At 32.1% G+C, this 18983-nt stretch overlaps 1 protein-coding gene and 1 non-coding gene across 2 annotated transcripts; both read left to right on the top strand.

The window, feature by feature from the left end:
- The first annotated feature begins 5395 nt into the window (after nt 1-5395).
- Nucleotides 5396-5504, top strand: LOC112767858 (small nucleolar RNA R71). The gene has a single exon (XR_003185299.1). It is a non-coding gene; the product is annotated as a small nucleolar RNA R71 (small nucleolar RNA).
- Nucleotides 5505-14569: 9065 nt separating this feature from the next.
- LOC112767244 (INCREASED PETAL GROWTH ANISOTROPY 1-like protein 1) lies at nt 14570-17802 on the top strand. The gene is made up of 5 exons (XM_025813127.3): nt 14570-15397; nt 15470-15786; nt 15881-15992; nt 17133-17264; nt 17590-17802. Exons 1-5 carry the CDS (start codon nt 14756-14758, stop codon nt 17710-17712), a joined length of 1326 nt encoding a protein of 441 aa, XP_025668912.1. The 5' UTR covers nt 14570-14755; the 3' UTR covers nt 17713-17802.
- The last annotated feature ends 1181 nt before the right edge of the window (nt 17803-18983 follow it).

Genomic DNA, 18983 nt, shown 5'->3' with positions numbered 1-18983 from the left:
GGCCCAGGAAATACAGATTAGAGGCTGCATAAAGGAGGACTCAGGGGAACACTTCCGTTATTTCCCAAGTTAGGCATATATCCTACAAAGCAAGTGGTCCCCATCCATCAATTGAAGACTTGCTGATTATTTAATTAACTTTGATTTAAACTGTATTTTTAATTTTAAAATAGGAAAAGATATTATTTTAGTTTTAGAAATTAGATTTTAAATTTATTAAGATTAGATATAAAAGAGAAAAGAAACTTCTCTTCTGGGGGATTCCAATTAGTTAACTTTTCATTCCACCTCACCCCAATTTACAATCCTTATTTTTTTCTCTCTGAACCATGAGCAACTAAACCTCCACTGTTAAGGTTAGGAGCTCTGTCTATTGTATGGATTGATACTATTATTTTTCTATTTTAATTTATGTATTGATTTCTATTTCAAGAATTGTTTTCGTTCTTATTCTTATGAATTTGGGTGGAACGGAAGTATGACCCTCTTTCTAATTGAGTTCTTGTATAACTTGGAAAAGCTTTTTACTTGAACAACAGCTTGAAAACATATTCTCCTAAATTTCTAATTATCTGGACTTAACATGATATGTGACATATAATCCTCTTATATTTGGGTAATTAGGATTTTTGTGGCACATAAACTAGAATTAAACTTCGTCCTCTAATTGGAATTAAGTGACCAAGGAATTGGCGGTTGATGAAAGTTAGAGGAGACTAGAAAGGTCTAAAGAATTAGGGTCTAGTCACATATAGTTTGCCATGAATTAAATCTTGCATGATTAAAATAGTTAGTAAGAAAAGTCAATCCGGAAAATAGATAACTCTGAAGCCTTAACCGTTTCTCCATATTTTATTCCCAACTTATTCACTTGCCTGTCTTCAAACTCTGAATTTACTATTTAATGCTCTTTGAACTCCCAAACACCATTTTCTGTTTGTCTAACTAAGCCAATTAATCAACCATTGTTGCTTAGTCCATCAATCCTCGTGGGATCGACCCTCATTCACTTGAGCTACTACTTGGTACGACCCGGTGCACTTGCCGGTTAGTTTGTGGGTTATAAATTTCGTACCAGTAAGCTCTATACTCCAGCTCAACTTGTAAGTGACAGGCTTTACCATAGACTAACTGATAAGGGAACATACCAATAGGAGTCTTGTAAGCTGTCTGGTATGCCCAGAGAGCATCATCAAGCATCTTAGACCAGTCCTTCCTTGAGATATTTACGGTCTTCTCCAGAATTCTCTTGAGTTCTCTGTTAGAAACCTTAACCTGTCCACTTGTCTGAGGGTGATAGGGGGTTGCCACTTTATGAAGGACTCCATACCTCTGTAGAAGTGAGTCCAGTTGTCTGTTATAGAAGTGACTTCCGCCATCACTAATGAGTGTCCTTGGGGCACCAAACCGACTAAAAATATATCTCTGAAGAAAGCTCATCACCACTTTGGAATCATTGGTGGGCAGAGCGACAGCTTTCATCCACTTGGACACATAATCAACTGCCACCAAGATATAGTTGTTGGAATATGAGGGTGGAAAAGGTCTCATGAAGTTAATACCCCACACATCAAACAACTCAATCTCAAGAATCCCCTACTGTGGAATCTCATGGTTGGCAGGGAGATTCTTAGCTCTTTCACATCTGTCACAGTTCTTCACAAATACTCTTGAGTCTCGAAAGAGAGTCGGCCAGTAAAAACCGCTCTGAAGGACCTTTGTAGCTGTCCTTTCACCACTAAAATGGCCTCCATAATCGGAGCCATGATAGTGCCAAAGAATCTATTGTGCGTCCTCATCTAAGACACATCTCCGGATTATACCATCTGAGCATCTTCTAAAAAGGTATGGTTCCTCCCAAAAGTAGTACTTTGCATCAGTCAGTAGCTTCTTCACTTATTGTTTACTGTACTCTTTTGGAATGAAATTTAGGGCTTTGTAATTTGCAATGTCTGCAAACCATGAAGCCTGCTGAATGGTGAACAGTTGCTCATCCGAAAATATTTCAGTCACAGCTGTGGGTGGTTGTACACCCTCCTCAGGTTCAATCTTGGAAAGGTGGTCAGCTACTTGATTTTCTGACCTTTTCCTGTCTTTGATCTCAATATCAAACACCTGAAAGAGTAGCACCCATCTGATTAATCTTAATTTAAAATCCTGTTTGGTTAGAAGGTACTTTAAAGTAGCATGATCAGTATAAACAATAACCTTAGAACTAATTAATAGGACCTAAACTTATAAATATATAGCATACACAATAGCTAATAATTCTTTTTTTGTAGTTGTGTAATTCTTTTGAGCATCATTTAACACACGACTAGCATAGTAAATGACGTGTATAAGCTTTTCATGCCTCTGTCCTAAAACTGCTCCTATAGCATAATCACTAGCATCACACATTAATTCAAATGGCAAATCCCAGTCAGGGAGAGCTATGATGGGAGCAGAGGTAAGGTTTACTTTTAGAGTTTCAAAAGCATGCAGACATTCAGTATCAAATACAAAAGGAACATCAGCAACTAGTAGGTTGCTCAATGGTTTAGCAATTTTAGAAAAATCCTTTATAAATCTTCTGTAAAATCCTGCATGACCTAAGAAACTTTTGACTGTCTTAGCATTAGTTGGTGGTGGTAATTTTTCAATTACCTCCATCTTGGCTCTATTAACCTCAATCCCCTTGCTTGAAATCTGGTATCCAAGAACAATACCTTCTGTGACCATAAAGTGACATTTTTTCTAATTTAAAATATGGTTTGATTCTTGACACTGTTTCAAGACCAAAGATAAATGCTTAAGGCAAGATTCAAAAGAATTACCAAAAATAGAAAAATCATCCATAAATACCTCAATAAACTTTTAAACCATATCAGAAAAAATTAAAAGCATACACCTCTGAAAAGTTGCTGAGGCATTACAGAGTCCAAATGGCATTCTCCTGTAAGCAAATACTCCAAAAGGACATGTGAATGCCGTCTTCTCTTGATCTTGAGGGTCCACTACAATTTGGTTATATCCAAAATATCCATATAGAAAGCAATAAAAAGCATGGCCAGTTAACCTCTCAAGCATCTAATCAATGAAAGGCAGGGGGAAGTGATCCTTCCTTGTAGCAGTGTTGAGCCTCCTATAGTTTATGCACATTCTGCATCCTGTGACGGTTCTTGTAGGAATTAGCTTATTCTTTTCATTCTTGATCGCTGTCATTCCTCCTTTCTTGGGAACTATCTGCACAGGACTCACCCAAGGGCTATCAGAAATAGGGTATATAATGCCGGCTTCCCATAGATTCATTATCTCTTTTTGGACCACCTCTTTCATAGTTGGATTGAGTCTCCTTTGTGGTTGCACAACCGGTTTAGCATCATCTTCAAGAAGGATCTTGTGCATATACTTGGTTGAACTAATCCCCTTTAAATCACCAATGGTCTACCCAAGAGCTGTTTTATGGCCCCTGAGCACTGTAATGAGCGCCTCTTTCTCACCAGGTTTCAAGGAAAAGCTAATAATCACTGGATATGAATCATTTTCACCTAAGAACACATATTTCAAAGAAGGAGGCAAAGGCTTTAGCTCAAGCTTGGGGACTTCTTCCTCGACCTTAGGCATGTTCACCATGTTCTTCTGGGGTGGAGAATCATCAATCTCAAGTAATTCATATTCAGAAAAAGGATCCAAAAGATCATCAAGTACCTCAGCTTCCAATACCTCTTGAACAAGTGGTTCAACAACATCAACTCTCATACACCCTTCAAAATCATTAGGGTATTTGAGGGCTTCAAACACATTAAGGACCACCTGTTCTTCATTGACCCTCAGGGTTAATTCACCCTTTTACACATTAATCAGAGCTCTACCTATAGCTAAAAAGGGTCTTCCAAGAATAATAGAGGATTTTTTATCCTCTTCCATATCCAATATAACAAAATCAGCAGGAAAAATAAATGGCCCTACTTTCACAAGTAAATCCTTAACAACCCCCACAGAAATTTAATAGAAAGATCAACAAGTTGAAGAGAAATACGAATGGGTTTTACCTCCTCAATTTGGAGCTTTTTCATCACTGAAAGTGGTATGAGATTGATGCTAGCTCCAAGATCACACAAAGCTCTCTGAATAGTGACATCTCCAATGGTGCAAGGAATTACAAAGCTCCCTGGATCCTGCATCTTCTCAGGAAGGTTATGTTGAATAATAGCACTGTATTCCTTAGTTAACACCGCTGTCTCTTTTTCCTTCCAATTCCTCTTGTTAGTCAACAGTTCTTTCATGAATTTAGCATAGAGAGGCATTTGCTCAAGAGCCTCAGCAAAAGAAATGTTAATCTGAAGCTTCTTGAAGACTTCTAAAAATCTAGAAAATTGCTTGTCTTTGGAAGCCTTCTGAAGTCTCTGAGGATATGGCATTTTAGGCTTGTACTCAGGAGCCTTTGGTAATGTAAGATGAGTGTCAAGAGAGGCTGAGAATGGGTTATCTACACACCTTGGAGGGATGTGCTCTACCTCTTCTTTCTTCTCCTCTGGAGCTTCTTTTTCAACTAGCTCATCATTGACCTTAGTCTCAAAACCAGTCACTTTACCGCTTTTCAATTGAATGGCCTTGCAGTCTTCTCTTGAGTTCACCACTATATCACCAGGAAATGTACTTGGAGGCCTCTCAGGTATTTGCTTGCTCAACTGGCCTACTTGCAGCTCCAAGTTTCTGATGGAAGCTCTAGTTTCCTGCATAAAATTATTCAATAGTGCTTCCCAATCAGTGTTCTTCTGGGACTAAGAATTTGCCTGCTGAGGTGGTTGTTGTTGATGAGACTAAAACTGGCGATTATTTTGATTGTTCTGCTAAAAATCGCCCTGAGAATTATTGTTAAAATTCTGTGATCTCTGATGTTGCTCTCTCCACCAAAAATTTGGGTGATTTCTCCACCCTTGATTATAGGTCTTTGAGTATGGATCATTATTGGGATTTCTAGGAGCATTCCCCATGTAATTGACCTGTTCAGTAGAAGATTGAGTATAATCATAATTCTCACCTTTCATAGAGCTACCAGTCATGTCATAAGGGGTCTCTTGAGGTACATTTTAAGTGTTGACAGCTGAAACCTGCATCCCTCTCAATTGTTGAGTAATTAGATTCATCTGCTGAGATAAAATTTTGTTCTGAGCAAAAAGAGCATCAAAGGCTTCTACTTCCAAAACGCCTTTCTTCTGAGGAGTCCCAGAGTTCATAGGATTCCTGTTAGATGAGTATAAATATTGGTTGTTAGTAACCAACTCAATAAGCTCAGTAGTCTCCTCTGGTGTCTTCTTCATGTGCAATGAACCACCTACAGAATTATCTAAACATATCTTGGACATTTCACATAAGCCCTCATAAAAGATATATAGCTAAGTCCATTTAGAAAATATGTCCGGAGGCCATTGCCTAGTCAGTAGCTTGAATCTCTCCCAAGCTTCATAAAGGGTCTCACCATCTTTCTGTATGAAGGTCTGAACTTCCACCCTTAGCTTAGTCAGCTTTTGTGGTGGGAAAAATTTAGTCAAAAATCCAGTGACCACCTTATCCCAAGTATCCAGACTCTCCTTAGGTTGAGAATCTAACCACAACTTTGCTCTATCCCTCACAGCAAATGGGAAGAGCATGAGTTTATAAACCTCAGGATTCACTCCATTAGTCTTCACAGTATCACAAATCTGTAGGAAATTAGAAACAAACTTATTTGGGTCTTCCTGAGGGAGTCCATAATACTGAAAATTTTGTTGCACAAGAGTGACCAGTTGTGGCTTCAGTTCAGAGTTGTTTGCAGCTATAGGAGGCACCACAATACTTTTGCAAAAGATCTGTATTGGGAGCAGTGTATGAGCCCAACACTCTTCTAGGTTGTTCATTCTCATTCAGATTTGTCATTTTGGCATTCACAGCACGATTCTGATCCATGGTGGACTCTGCAGCTTCCTTTTCAGAAGTTTCACTCAAATTTTCACTAGCCTTGTAAAGTCTAGCTTGTTGCAAATGCCGCCTCAAAGTCCTTTCAGGTTCAGGATCAAAATCTATAAGAGGTTCCTTGTCCCAGTTCCTGCTCATAAACAGACAAAAAATAGGAAAAATGTGATTCTCTACATCAGAGTGTAAAGAATTCCCAGTGAGGTAACCTGTGTAAAGAAATAAAATAAAAATACTTACTAATTAAGGCTAAAATTTTTTAAAATAATGACCAAAATCAAGCTAGGAATTTCGAAATTTAATAAGAAAATTAAACAGGAAAATCAAAATAAAATTAACTAAGTAACACCAAACTTAATTTCAGAAATTAAGAAAAAATAATAGTACTAATTTTCGAAAATTGTAAAGCAAGAATTAAATAGAATTAAACTAAAATTCCTAATCTAAGCAATCAAACAACTAATAGTTGTCAATCACAGTCAATCCCCGGCAGTGACGCCAAAAATTTGGTGCGAAATTTATAACCCACAAACTAACCGGCAAGTGCATCAGGTCGTACCAAGTAATACCTCAAGTGATTGAGGGTCGATCCCACAAGGATTGATGGATTAAGCAACAATGGTCAAGTGATTTGCTTAGTTAGACAAATAGAAAATGGTGTTTTGAGAGTTCAAAAGCATTAACAGTAAATTCAGGAAATTAGAAAGCAAGCAGTAAATTGGTGTTTATAATATGGGAGAAAACAGTTAAGGCTTCAGAGATATCTATCTTCCGGATTGACTTTTCTTACTAACTATTTTAATCATACAAGATTCTATTCATGGCAAACTATATGTGACTAAACCCTAATTCCTTAGACCTGTTTAGTCTCCTCTAACATTCATCAACCGCCAATTCCTTGGCCACTTAATTCCAATTAGAGGATGAAGTTCAATTCTAGTTTATATGCCATAGAAACCCTAATTACCCAAATATAAGAGGATTATATGTCACGTATCCCGTTAAGTCCAGATAATTCAAAATTTAGGAGAAATTATTTTCAAACTGTTGTTCAAGTAAAGAGCTTTTTCAAGTTTTACAAGAATTCAATTAGAACAAGGGTCATACTTCCGTTCCACCTAGATTCATAAAATAAAGAGCGAAAACAATTTTTGAAATAGAAATCAGTACATGAATTGAAATAGAAAAGTAATAGTATCAATTCATACAATAGACAAAGCTCCTAACCTTAACAGTGGAGGTTTAGTTGCTCATGGTTCAAAGAGAAAACAATGATTCTATAAAACTGTAAAGTGCGGAATGAGGTAGAAGAGAGGAGAAAAACCCGAAGGGCTGATTCTTTTCCCTTTTATATCTAATCCTAATTAATATAAAATATATTTTCTAAAACTAAATAATATCTTTTCCTATTTGTAAATAAAATAAAGTTTAATCAGAAATAAATAAATCATCTCGAGCTGATCCTCTGGGATGAATGGGGACCACCAAGTTCATTAAAGTTGGCGCCAAACTTGAAAAATCCCAAGTTTGGCACCACTTCAACCGTATGCAATACCACTTTTTCTTCATCTTGGCGCCAAACTTGGAGAATCCCAAGTTTGGCGCCACCAACACCGTGTGGTTTGGAAGAAAAGTGTATACTATTATATATTGTTGGAAAGCTTTGGAAGTTAGCTTTCCAATGCCACTAGAACCGCATTAATTTGATCCCTGTAGCTCCAGTTATGCTTGTTAGAGTGCAAGGAGGTCATGATTGACAGCATCATCCACTTTCTTCCTTTTCTTCTACACAAATCCTGTCAAATCCATCTGAATGTTACCTGAAATAAACTAAATTGCACACGAATCAAAGTAGCATTCATAGTGGCTAAAAGATAATTAATTCTTGATTAAACTCAACAATTTGAATGCAAACTCACTAGAAAAAGATAGAAAAGATGCTCACGCATCAGTAATCCATTTCATTACAAAGCGACCCCTTTTTTCACCATTTAGAGAATCAAAAATTCTGATCCAAATCTCCAATGCACCAATCAAAATCATCGTTCAAAATATCCCAAATTTTACATAGACTCCTCCAAATATAAGATCCGTTATCCCTAAAATCGTTGAAATAGTCACCCAAAGAAAATCGGTATTTATCAACCAACAGTTGGACCCAAAGTTTGTGAGGATGATGAAAGAATTGCCAAACTAGCTTTTCAAGAAGAGTCACATTAGCATAAAACATGTCTCTAATTCTCAAACTACCAAACTTCTTAAGGGTGACCAACACCGTCCAACTGACAAGATTTAGCCCCCTACCATTAGTTTGACCTTTTTAGAAAAAAATTCTTATCATAGATGCTATAGAATTTGTTATCCCTTTGAAAAAGAGAAAGACTTGCATGCGGTAAGTAGAGATAGCAGCTACTACCGAATTGATCATACAGAGCCTTTTTGCCTTGTTAAGTAATCGCCCTTTTCAACTAGCTAGCATTTCCCGGATCTTATCCAGAATCTCATTAAAAGATGCTCCAATTACCCTAGAATGATTAAGAGTAATCCCAATGTATTTGTCCTGATTCTAGACAAATCTAATAGAGGACACCCCAATAAAGATTTCTGTCTTTGTCGCGAAAACATTTGCAGAAGCACAACATTTTAGACTTCTCCACATTAATCTTCATTCTGGAAGCTTTACAGAAACTCTCCAATGCTACCATCACATTATGAACTTGTCATTTCTCAGCTTTACAAAAGAGAAGCAAATCATTGGCGAACGTTAGATAGAAAATCCTTGGACCCCTCTAGAAATAGCAACCGGCTTCTTCCGTCCCCTATTAACTTGATGGTTAATCAAGCAGGATAGTCTCTCCATACACAACACAAAAAGATAAGACATAAGATTTTTTTTTACCGAAGACTCCGACTAAGAGTAAAACTATCCAATCTATCACCATTCCAAAGAATAGACAACGAGGATGAAGTGAGATAGCTCATAATTAGGTTGACTGTAGGAATAGGAAAACTGAATTTCATAGATTAGAAACCTTCAATCAACTCTGTCATAAGTTTTCTCCAAATCGATCTTAAACGTCAGAATTTCTTTCTTCGACTTAGTTTTTTCATGAAATGAAGAACCTCTTACGCTATAATCATGTTGTCTGGAGCTCCCCTTTTTGAAATAAACCCCCTTAGAGAGGGCCAACAATATTCGTGAGATGAGGGTGAAGTCTGTAGGACTTTAATTAGTAATGATCTTATAGATTACATTATATAGATTTATTGGTCTAAATTCTTTCATCGATACCAGTTAATCTACCTTGGGAACTAAAACCAGAAGAGTCTCTATCATCTTCGAAACAATGGCACTCCTAGAAATATAAAATAATTCTAATTCTAAGAGATATAAATTAATTTAATATTTACAAAAATTGAATTAGTCCAAAAAAATATCAAAAGATAGTGATAAAGTAAGTAAATAATATGCCATAATCTTTGATCAATCGATTCATTTGTGAATTCAACAAAAGTAATTCAAATAATTTTTTAAAAGATAAAGGAAAAAGGGACAAAAGTACACCTGAAAGTTCACACGCTGGACACGATTACACTTCAATCATTTAATGAGTCACGCGTGCACACTATTTATACACTCCGACGGACACATTTATCCTTCTGGCGATCGGCGTGCGGCATCGTTAAATGATTGAAGTGTAATTGTGTCCAGCGTGTGAACTTTCAGGTGTATTTTTCTCTCTTCTTCCTAAAAAACATAAACACAAAAATTATTGTGTTCGCCGGAGTGTATAAATGGTATGCATGTGTGACTCATTAAATGATTGAAGTGTAATCGTGTCCAGCGTGTGAACTTTCAAGTGTATTTTTGTTTTTTTTAGATAAATAAATAAATAAATAAATAAATAACTTTACACCTATTCTCATTTTAGAAGACTTTATTTTGTTGAGCATATTCATATTCATAATGATAATAGATGACATTACAAATCCAGGAGCTGATGAAATGAATCTATTTTGCCTACAAGAGAAGCTTCAGCTAGATACTCCATATATATAGGGTAGGGCTATTTATAACTTGATGGCATGCAGCTGATTTGTGCTTTCTATCTATTTTCCCAATAAGATGTCAACAGCTATGCCAAGAGTAACATGTGAAGCCAAATCTATAGTCCAGGCCTATAAATTCTACCTATAACAAAAGTTGAAACTTGAAGGTGAAATATCCCCTTCCAAATTCCTAATCAAAATATTAGGTGTATATATACTTGAGTGCTTTTTAATTTTTATATTACACTAACAGCGATATTTTCCACCATTATTAGAGTTTTGTGTGTTATTCGTGAAAATAGAAGTAATATAAAAAAAAAAATCAGACCTTCAATTTTTTTTACTACAAATAAGCGAATTAACATTGCGAATAAATCAGACCCTCAAATTTATATATAACAAAAACACACGTGCGATAATCAGATTTGAGTTGATGAAAATGGGACGAACATGATAACTTCTCAAGTTTGAGTTTCAGATTTGTTCTCCATGATTAATCTGACGAACAGAATTGAATAAAAAAAAACAAACGGTAAGGAAGTGTTCCACAAATTTAAGCCTTAGATTTGTGGCATTGTACAGGTGTCACGCATGCAGCTAGTTCGTGTGCGATGGGAGGCTCCTCTCTTTCTTCTCTCCCTCGTTGATCCTTCTCATTCTCATTATCTTCACTCAGCATAATACCCTCTCAACAACTTTCAATTTTTCGTAGAACATGAAATCAAACTTTGTATTTAACCAAAATCACAATGTTTATAAATAAAAATTAAAGAAATTGATCGTCTTAAACGTTATATTATTAACTATCTTAGTCAACTTAATTATGTAAGTATTTTTTTTTTCAGAGTAAATATTAAAATAATAATATTGTAGATTCAATATTATTTATAGTAATTAAATGGTAATATTAAAATATATTGTGTGAAGATAAATATTAGTCATATATATAGTTAATTTATGTTAATAATAATAATATGTGGGTGAATAAAATTTAGAGCTATATTCGTTATGACTTAATGAATTTAATTAGATTTATTTTATGGGTTTATTAATTGTATATATTAGAGTATGAAGGGAATTAGAATTTAGTTTGTTGGTTAATTTGACTGATGATACTTCATATTGGAATATTTATTGGTTTTTGTTTAGGGTCAGTGCCATAACAATTTAATTAAGTAATGTTAATAATTAAATTAATATAGTTTAATTTAACTAGGATTTATGGATAATTTAATTAATTATTTTAAATTGTATGAGAATATAAGTTAGAATTATTAGTTTAATTTATTAATTATACTTGTATGTATGTGTGTACGGTAAACCTATTTATTAAGTATATATATTATTAGTATGTGTTATTAGAAATAAGATCTATATGATTTGCATGAAAATTTTTTATAACAAAATTAGTTATAATGATAATTAAGTTAAAATTAATTTAGTTACAAACCAATTGTCAAATTTGTCTTGCGGATCACTGAATTTTATCACGTATCTCATATTGAAGTGATCCAAAGTCAGTCAACTTTAGTAATAGCTTTAGTAAAAAAATATTATCCAACTACTCATATTTTTTATCTTTTAACTGGTAAATGCGCTATTAGAGTATTACCTTAAAAAATATGATTCTAATCTTAAATATTCTGATAGAAAATTTTTCTATGATAGGTTATATATATATATATATATATATATATGTGTGTGTGTGTTTTATAGAAATCTAACTCTCAGTTTTGCATTCTCGTAATTAAAATTCTTTTTAATTTACAAATTTGACCCACTAATTTAGACTTTTTGAATTTTATAATTTTATTTTTTATAAAACTAATTTGCTTCACATTTAACATAAAAAAAAAAAAAAAAACCTACATAAATTGAAGACTCTAATTGGTGCACTCCCTGAATTTGAATATACCACGCCACATATCGGACCTTCAATTTTTTATCAAATTTTATATCCGCTAAATCTGAGCCTCCAATTTATAATTTATAATTAAAAAAAATCATCCCCCAAATACACTACTATTCTATAACTCTGCATAATACATGCTGAGTCTCCATTACTTAAAAAATGAACGGTATACTTGATAATAAAATCAATTATTAAAATTAAATATTATATATAATTTAATTATTTTTTATTTTAATATATATTTCACACAGATAAATAATTTTAGTGTATAATTAATATGGTTATTTGTGGCTAAATTTTTTAAATATCGGAATAATTTTTGTATTTTAAAAAATATTTAATGATTTTTTTATTTTACACACATGTAGAAAAATATAACATAAACACAATTTAATAGTGTTGAATTGTTATTTATTATATTTTTTAATTTTTAAAAATACAAAATATTAATGTCATTTTATCGTTTATCATTTTTAATTTTCAAAAAATATAAAGCAGGAATGCCGTTTTATCATTTTTTAAATTAAAAAAAAAAATCAAAACAGCAATATCATATTCTGTTGTCGCACAATTCTGTATAACATATATATTCGGTCATATTTAGAGATTACACTCCTTTAGAACTAATACATAAAAAAATAGGATCGTTGTTTGGCGTTTGCTAATAATCTCCCAGCAACCCGCATTGGAAAGAAAAACAAAAACAGAAAAAAAAAAAAAAAAAAAAAACTACTACATAAACAATTAGAGTAAGTACATAACTTAATAACTTAATTATCGGCTCATGTTTTTTTTTTTTTTTTTTTTTTCATTTTCCCAATCGACTAGTAGTGATGTATGTGTAAATAAGTCAAGAGTTGGTGTTAGTGCAGACATAATTGAGAAACTCAAATTGGAGAAATGATACTATTGGCACCTAATACGTGAACGAATATGAATTTTCCATTTATTTATTTTTTAACAATTAGAGTTTATTATTTTGATGAAATTAGTTAAGATGATAATGTCTTAGTTCTTTTACAAAATTTAAATGTTAATATTAGAAATACTGAAATATCAAAAATAAAAATATTAGGAGAACCCAAACCTCTTAACAGGTCAGGACTTAGTTATGTTGAGTTATTAGAAATTCAGAATATATACTTATGAATAACAACTTTGTAATTGTTCAAAGTTTAGAACTATCACTTGAGAATTTAGAGCTAGAGCTTGTTTGAACGTAGTTTTAAAAAAAAAAAATTTTAATAATTTTTTTTAAAGATCTTTTATAAAAATAAAAATAATTTTAAGTTTGGATATCGTAAAAAGATTTTTTTATTTATCAATTATATTTGGGTAAAATAAGATAAAAGTACTTTTTTATTTATTTATAATGTAAAAAGTATATTTTTTTAAAAAAAAATTAAAAAAAAAGATGTAAACTATAATTTTTTAAAAAAGATATTTTTTATTTTTCTAGTATTTTTATTTTTATTATTAGAAATTTACCAAATACACTAAAAGATAAAAAAAATTATTAAAAAAAAATTATTTTATTAATTTAATAACGTCCAAACAAACAAACATATATATATATATTTGACCATATTAGATGTATATCAAAATCAATCAATAATATAAAATATATTATGATACAAAATATATATTAAAAATAAATAAAATAATATATATATAATTAATTTTAATGATTAATCTTGACGAAGATGTAGATTTTTTATACTTTTCACGTTCTTCATCTAAAGATGGGAACTTAGCCTCAAAAGTCATAGACAAACACAATCCACATCACTGACACTTTGGGGTGAGTAAGAAGGGCGGTGATTGAATTGAAGTATGAGGAAGGAGTAGGAAGAAAGAAAAGGAGCTACATGAGTTCACAAGAGCCTTTGAAGACTAAATAATAAAATTGAAAAAATAATGAAATAAAATATAGTAGATATCATAGGGATCTCATTTGGTATGATGTAGTAATCAAAGCCTTTCTTTTTCTTGTGAAAATGTTTACCATTCCAAAGAACCACTCTCTAACTGTATATATTGTACACATTGTTTTTTCCACCTCCTTTATTTTGTCCTTTCCTCTCATTTTTGCTTCACAAGCAAAGAATAGCCAAATGCCATTCAGCCTAAAGAAAAGGGCACTGACTCATAAGTCATAAAAGATGAAAGGCAACCAACCATCACCATGAGACTATTTTGGCCCTATGACACCACCATACCCAAAACTACACTTGGACATGAGACGTTTGCAAAGGTGTCCCCTAACATTTACATACACAATTATTGTGTCTTCTTAGATTGATTGTATTCTATCCACTAACAGAGAATTGGAGAGAAATGTTTTAAATACAAGTGTTGCTAGATTTTAGATAATAATAATGCTTCAATATGAGGTCATCATATAACAGACTTGTGCACTATTATTGTGACACTAACCCTCAAAGATATGTGACAATACAGCAGATTAGAAAGCAAGCAAATGGATTAATTTTAAAAATTCAAAATTAAAACCGTAAAAAGAAAGAGTAAATTTGACCAAAGTATTTAAGGTTGCACCTAACATAGCATTTCTAAAGGCAGCTATCACTCAGTAGCGATGCCAGCAAACCCAAGTAATCTCTCCTCCATGACAAAAAATTTGTTATAAAGGCATCATAATTAAATCTTCATAGCAAAGAGCATTATTTTTTTGAAATGTCGAAATTACCCTTGTCAAAACAACTACTCCCAGCATGCCCATTATTTGAGGGTATTGTGACATGTATCTTAGACAAAACCTTACTTCAAAAGCAAGACCAAACACATAGAATTGACAGAGAGATATCAAATTGAATTGGTAAGTGATAATCAATCTTTATGGCTATGTTTCTGATGAGGAAAGGAGAGAAAATGTTGAAAGAAGAGAGTGAGTCTGAGATCTTTTCACCAAAGAAGAAAATAACTGAAGTTCAAATGTCAAAGAATGAGTTACTCGAGAAGGAAAACCTGGAGCTCAAGCAAGAAGTGGCGCGCTTGAAGTCGCTGATAGTTTCGCTGAAAGCACACAACGTGGAGAGAAAATCCATGCTGTGGAAGAAGATCCATAAGTCAATAGACGACAGCAATTCAGATTCACAGCTACACAAAGCAGCCGTTATGGCAGAAAAGTGTCCTGAAAACCAGAATGTGCTTACAAATCAAGAATTCAAAGATTCAATAAAGGAGGGTTCTGTAACAAAGGTACCAAATCCGCCGCCAAGTCCGCCTTCATTCCTTCTTCCTTCGCATAACAAGTTGCAGCCCGGAGCGCCGCCTCCGCCTCCTCCGGCTCTGCTAAAATCATCAATGGGATTGAAGGCGGTGCGACGTGTTCCAGAAGTTATCGAGCTCTATCGTTCCCTTACGAGGAAGGAAGCCAACACGGAAAACAGAATAAACCTTAATGGAGGAATCCCTGCATTAGCATTCACCAGAAACATGATTGAAGAAATCGAAAACCGCTCGTCTTACCTATCCGCTGTAAGTTGAGTTCCTAACTCAATGAATGTTTATATCTCTAACACGCACCCTGAGACTGAAGTTTCTTTTCAGATAAAATGTGAAGTTCAAAGACAAGGCGAGTTCGTGAATTTGTTAATCAAAGAGGTGGAATCAACGTCGTTTTCGGATATTTCAGAGGTGGAGGCATTCATCAGGTGGCTGGACGGAGAACTGTCTTCATTGGTGGATGAAAGATCAGTGCTGAAGCATTTTCCACAATGGCCGGAACAAAAAGTTGATGCGCTTCGCGAAGCGGCTTGTAACTACCGAGATCTGAAGAGTCTTGAATTGGAAGTTTCATCTTATGAGGACAATCCCAAAGAGGCTCTGCCTCAAGCTTTGAAGAGGATTCATGCGTTGCAAGACAGGCGAGCATGTACACATTTTAATTGTGATTATCTGAGTAAGGTTTTGTGTGATATGTTTGAATTAATTGTTATAAGATCCGCCTTGAAATCGCAGGTTGGAGACTAGTGTTAGTGCTAAAGAAAGAACAAGGGAGATTACTACCAACAAGTACAGGAATTTTCATATCCCGTGGGACTGGATGATGGACACAGGCCTCGTTGGTCAGGTAATTAATTAGCATATTAGGACATAATTAAATAATTTTTCATGGTTTAACAAATGATAACATAAGCTAATAATAAGGTTTTGCTTCGCTGCAAAAGAATATGAGAAAAGTGCCGAGTTCTAACTGCATTTGTCAGATATAGATATAGACAACAAATCCATTGTATCTAAAGATATTGAATTTAATTTTGTATTTATTATAATAAAGAGAATAAAAAATATTAATAAGAGACATAATTTATTATTTATTTATTTTTATTTTTTTGTTAATTATAAATATATTTTTATTATTATATTTTTTATTCTAAATTTTTTAAATGAAAAAATAAAATAAAATGAACTTTTTAATTTGTCACTAAATAAAATACAAAAATATTAAATTTTATATGTTTTTTTTTTTGTATTTTGTTCTTAATATTTTGTTTTGTCTTGTTTTTAGAACAAAATGTAATCCAAGTAACGAAGAATAAAAGAATATATCTTATTTGTACAATAAAAATATGTATTAAAATTATGAAATAAAATTTTTTTATTAAAAATATAATAAATTTAAAATTTTAATATATTTATTTTGTATTTATTAAAAAAATTATAAACTTATATTAACAATAATCTTATAATTATCATTGTCTTTAAGGTATATTTTAGTTAAATCTTAAAAAAAATTCTTGTAACAAAAATCAATAAAAGAAAACTATCATAGCACATAAAAAAGAAGTCACTTTTTTAAATAAAAATTAGAAAAGGGAAGACATTGACATCTATGCAAAATTGCAAATCTATACAAGATGGTGATGTCTATTTGGTTCTAAGCAAAGAGAACACTCAAGGAAATAAGTCTGATTTATTGGTTTATTTGTAACAAAAAGAAAAATGTAATTAATCTATTCTATAACCTCTGGCCTTTAAGATAGAACTAACCTGATCTAATAAAATCATGCATTGTAATGCAGTTATTTTCTGTTTGATGGTCAATTTCACATAGATCAAACAACAGAAATTTAATCCACACATATTATCATTTCAACCTTTTGAAAAGAATATTTTTTAGGAGGCGTATCTAATTAGTAATTATTACACCATTTAAGGGTGAAAAACTAAAAATTGATTTGGTTTATGTTTGTCTCATTATTCACTATAGATGAAGCTAAGTTCATTGAGGTTGGCAAAAGAATTCATGAAAAGAGTGACTAAGGAATTGGAGTCTCGTGAAGCATTGCAAGAAGATAACCTCTTACTACAAGGAGTAAAATTTGCATTCCGGGTACACCAGGTAGTTCCTAATGGCCATGTTTGGCTAAGGGTTGAAATTTGAGTGAAAACTGAAAACTGAAAACTTTCATAGAAGACCTCCAATTGTTATTTCACTTGTTGACTCATTCATTAAAGTTCTTTTTTTCATTTTGTTTCCAAGAATGGAAATAAGAAATGAAAATAAGATAACAAAATTTAAACAAATTTTTATCACATAACAAATACATTTATATTGCTCTTCTCATCTCCAAATAATTTGGATTTTTTAATATCCTAAATGTGTTGAAAACTTAACATTATTTTTTTTCTTACCTAACTCATGATTAGCTGCCATGGCATTTCAGTTTGCAGGTGGCTTTGATCCGGAGACCATACAAGCATTTCAAGAATTGAAGAGCGTTGGTGGTGTTCTGCGAAGCTATAGCAAATGCACTAAATTTGACAAAAGTTGTCAGAAACTTGTGTAGTAACCAAATTGTCTTCCCCAATGGAATTGACAAATATGTATATTCCTCTTCTGTTTATGTAATGCTCTCAAATGCATTGCCTTGAGAAAACTAGGTATACGCTTTTTCTTTCTTTCCTTTTTTTTTTTTCCTAATAATTATGTTTAGTACACCTCACGAGATAAATCCTAATTTCAGATTTTGTGCTAGGGAAAAGCAAACCTTTACTCAAAATAAAGATCAAACAGTAACTATATAGGTTTTTTTTTATCATTTATAAAAGGTTACTATTGAAAATATCATAACCAACCATCTAAGAAGAAAACTTTTTGTATTTTCCTCTTTCGCATATGTATACATAGTTTAAGTTTGATTTATTAACAGGATAAAGATATTTACACATAATTTTTTAAATAATAATTGTAATGATTAATTACTTTTATTGATATAATAATATACAATTAATTATCTATGTAAAATTCTTTTGTTCTAACATTATATATGCTAGTATATCATCTTATCAAGAGATACTATTTATTGGTTTATTTTTTTTATTTATTAAATATATAAAAAAAGTAAATGGAATTAATTGAGATAGTAAATGGTTTATAATTTAATTGAGACACTAACTTTTCTCATATTTCTATTATATATATTAGTATATCAATAAACACTAAAATATTTATTGGTTCACTCTTTTATTTATTGAAATATGTATAAAAATAATAAAAAATTAAATTAGTTGAGACAGTAAATAGTTTATAAGTGAACGAAAGATCATGGGATTAAATCTTGAAATTTTTTTTTGATAAATTATATACAGCCAAGAATATTATAGAAAAAAATATAGCACATTTTTTTTAACAAAAATGGAGACAAAAAAAAAATCTATGTATCTATGTATTATCTTTTAAAAGGTAGTAATTTAGCGTCAAATATGCTAACATGACACATTATGATGTCAGCATGTATATTTCTCTCTTTCTAATTATTTTTTAAAAAAATATCTTGTATTCAATTATACACAAATTAATATTTAATAATAAAAATGCTAATAATTATCAATTATACTCTTAATCATTCTAATTTATATATTTCTATATTAATACATGGTTTAATGATTTCTAATCGATATATTATTCCATTAAGAAAAAAATCAATCATTTGATATAAATTGAAAATATAATGTATTAGATATTTTATTTATAAAAAAGAATTAATTACGGAAATAATTAAGATATAATGAAGTATTAATATTGGATATAGAGGATTTAATAGGTAGAATTGAGAAG

This window comes from Arachis hypogaea, chromosome 17 (assembly GCF_003086295.3).
Source record: "Arachis hypogaea cultivar Tifrunner chromosome 17, arahy.Tifrunner.gnm2.J5K5, whole genome shotgun sequence".
In the NCBI taxonomy this organism is placed as follows: Eukaryota; Viridiplantae; Streptophyta; class Magnoliopsida; order Fabales; family Fabaceae; genus Arachis; species Arachis hypogaea.
Note: the sequence above shows the minus strand (reverse complement) of the source record. Positions and strands in the feature narration are given on the sequence as shown.

What these genes read in the sequence shown, in the direction of transcription:
- LOC112767244 (XM_025813127.3), top strand. Translation starts at nt 14,756, where the DNA reads ATGGCTATGTTTCTGATGAGGAAAGGAGAGAAAATGTTGAAAGAAGAG. An exon ending in ACACAGGCCTCGTTGGTCAG is followed by an intron (nt 15,993 to 17,132) that starts GTAATTAATTAG and finishes TATTCACTATAG; the next exon opens with ATGAAGCTAAGTTCATTGAG. An exon ending in TTGCATTCCGGGTACACCAG is followed by an intron (nt 17,265 to 17,589) that starts GTAGTTCCTAAT and finishes ATGGCATTTCAG; the next exon opens with TTTGCAGGTGGCTTTGATCC.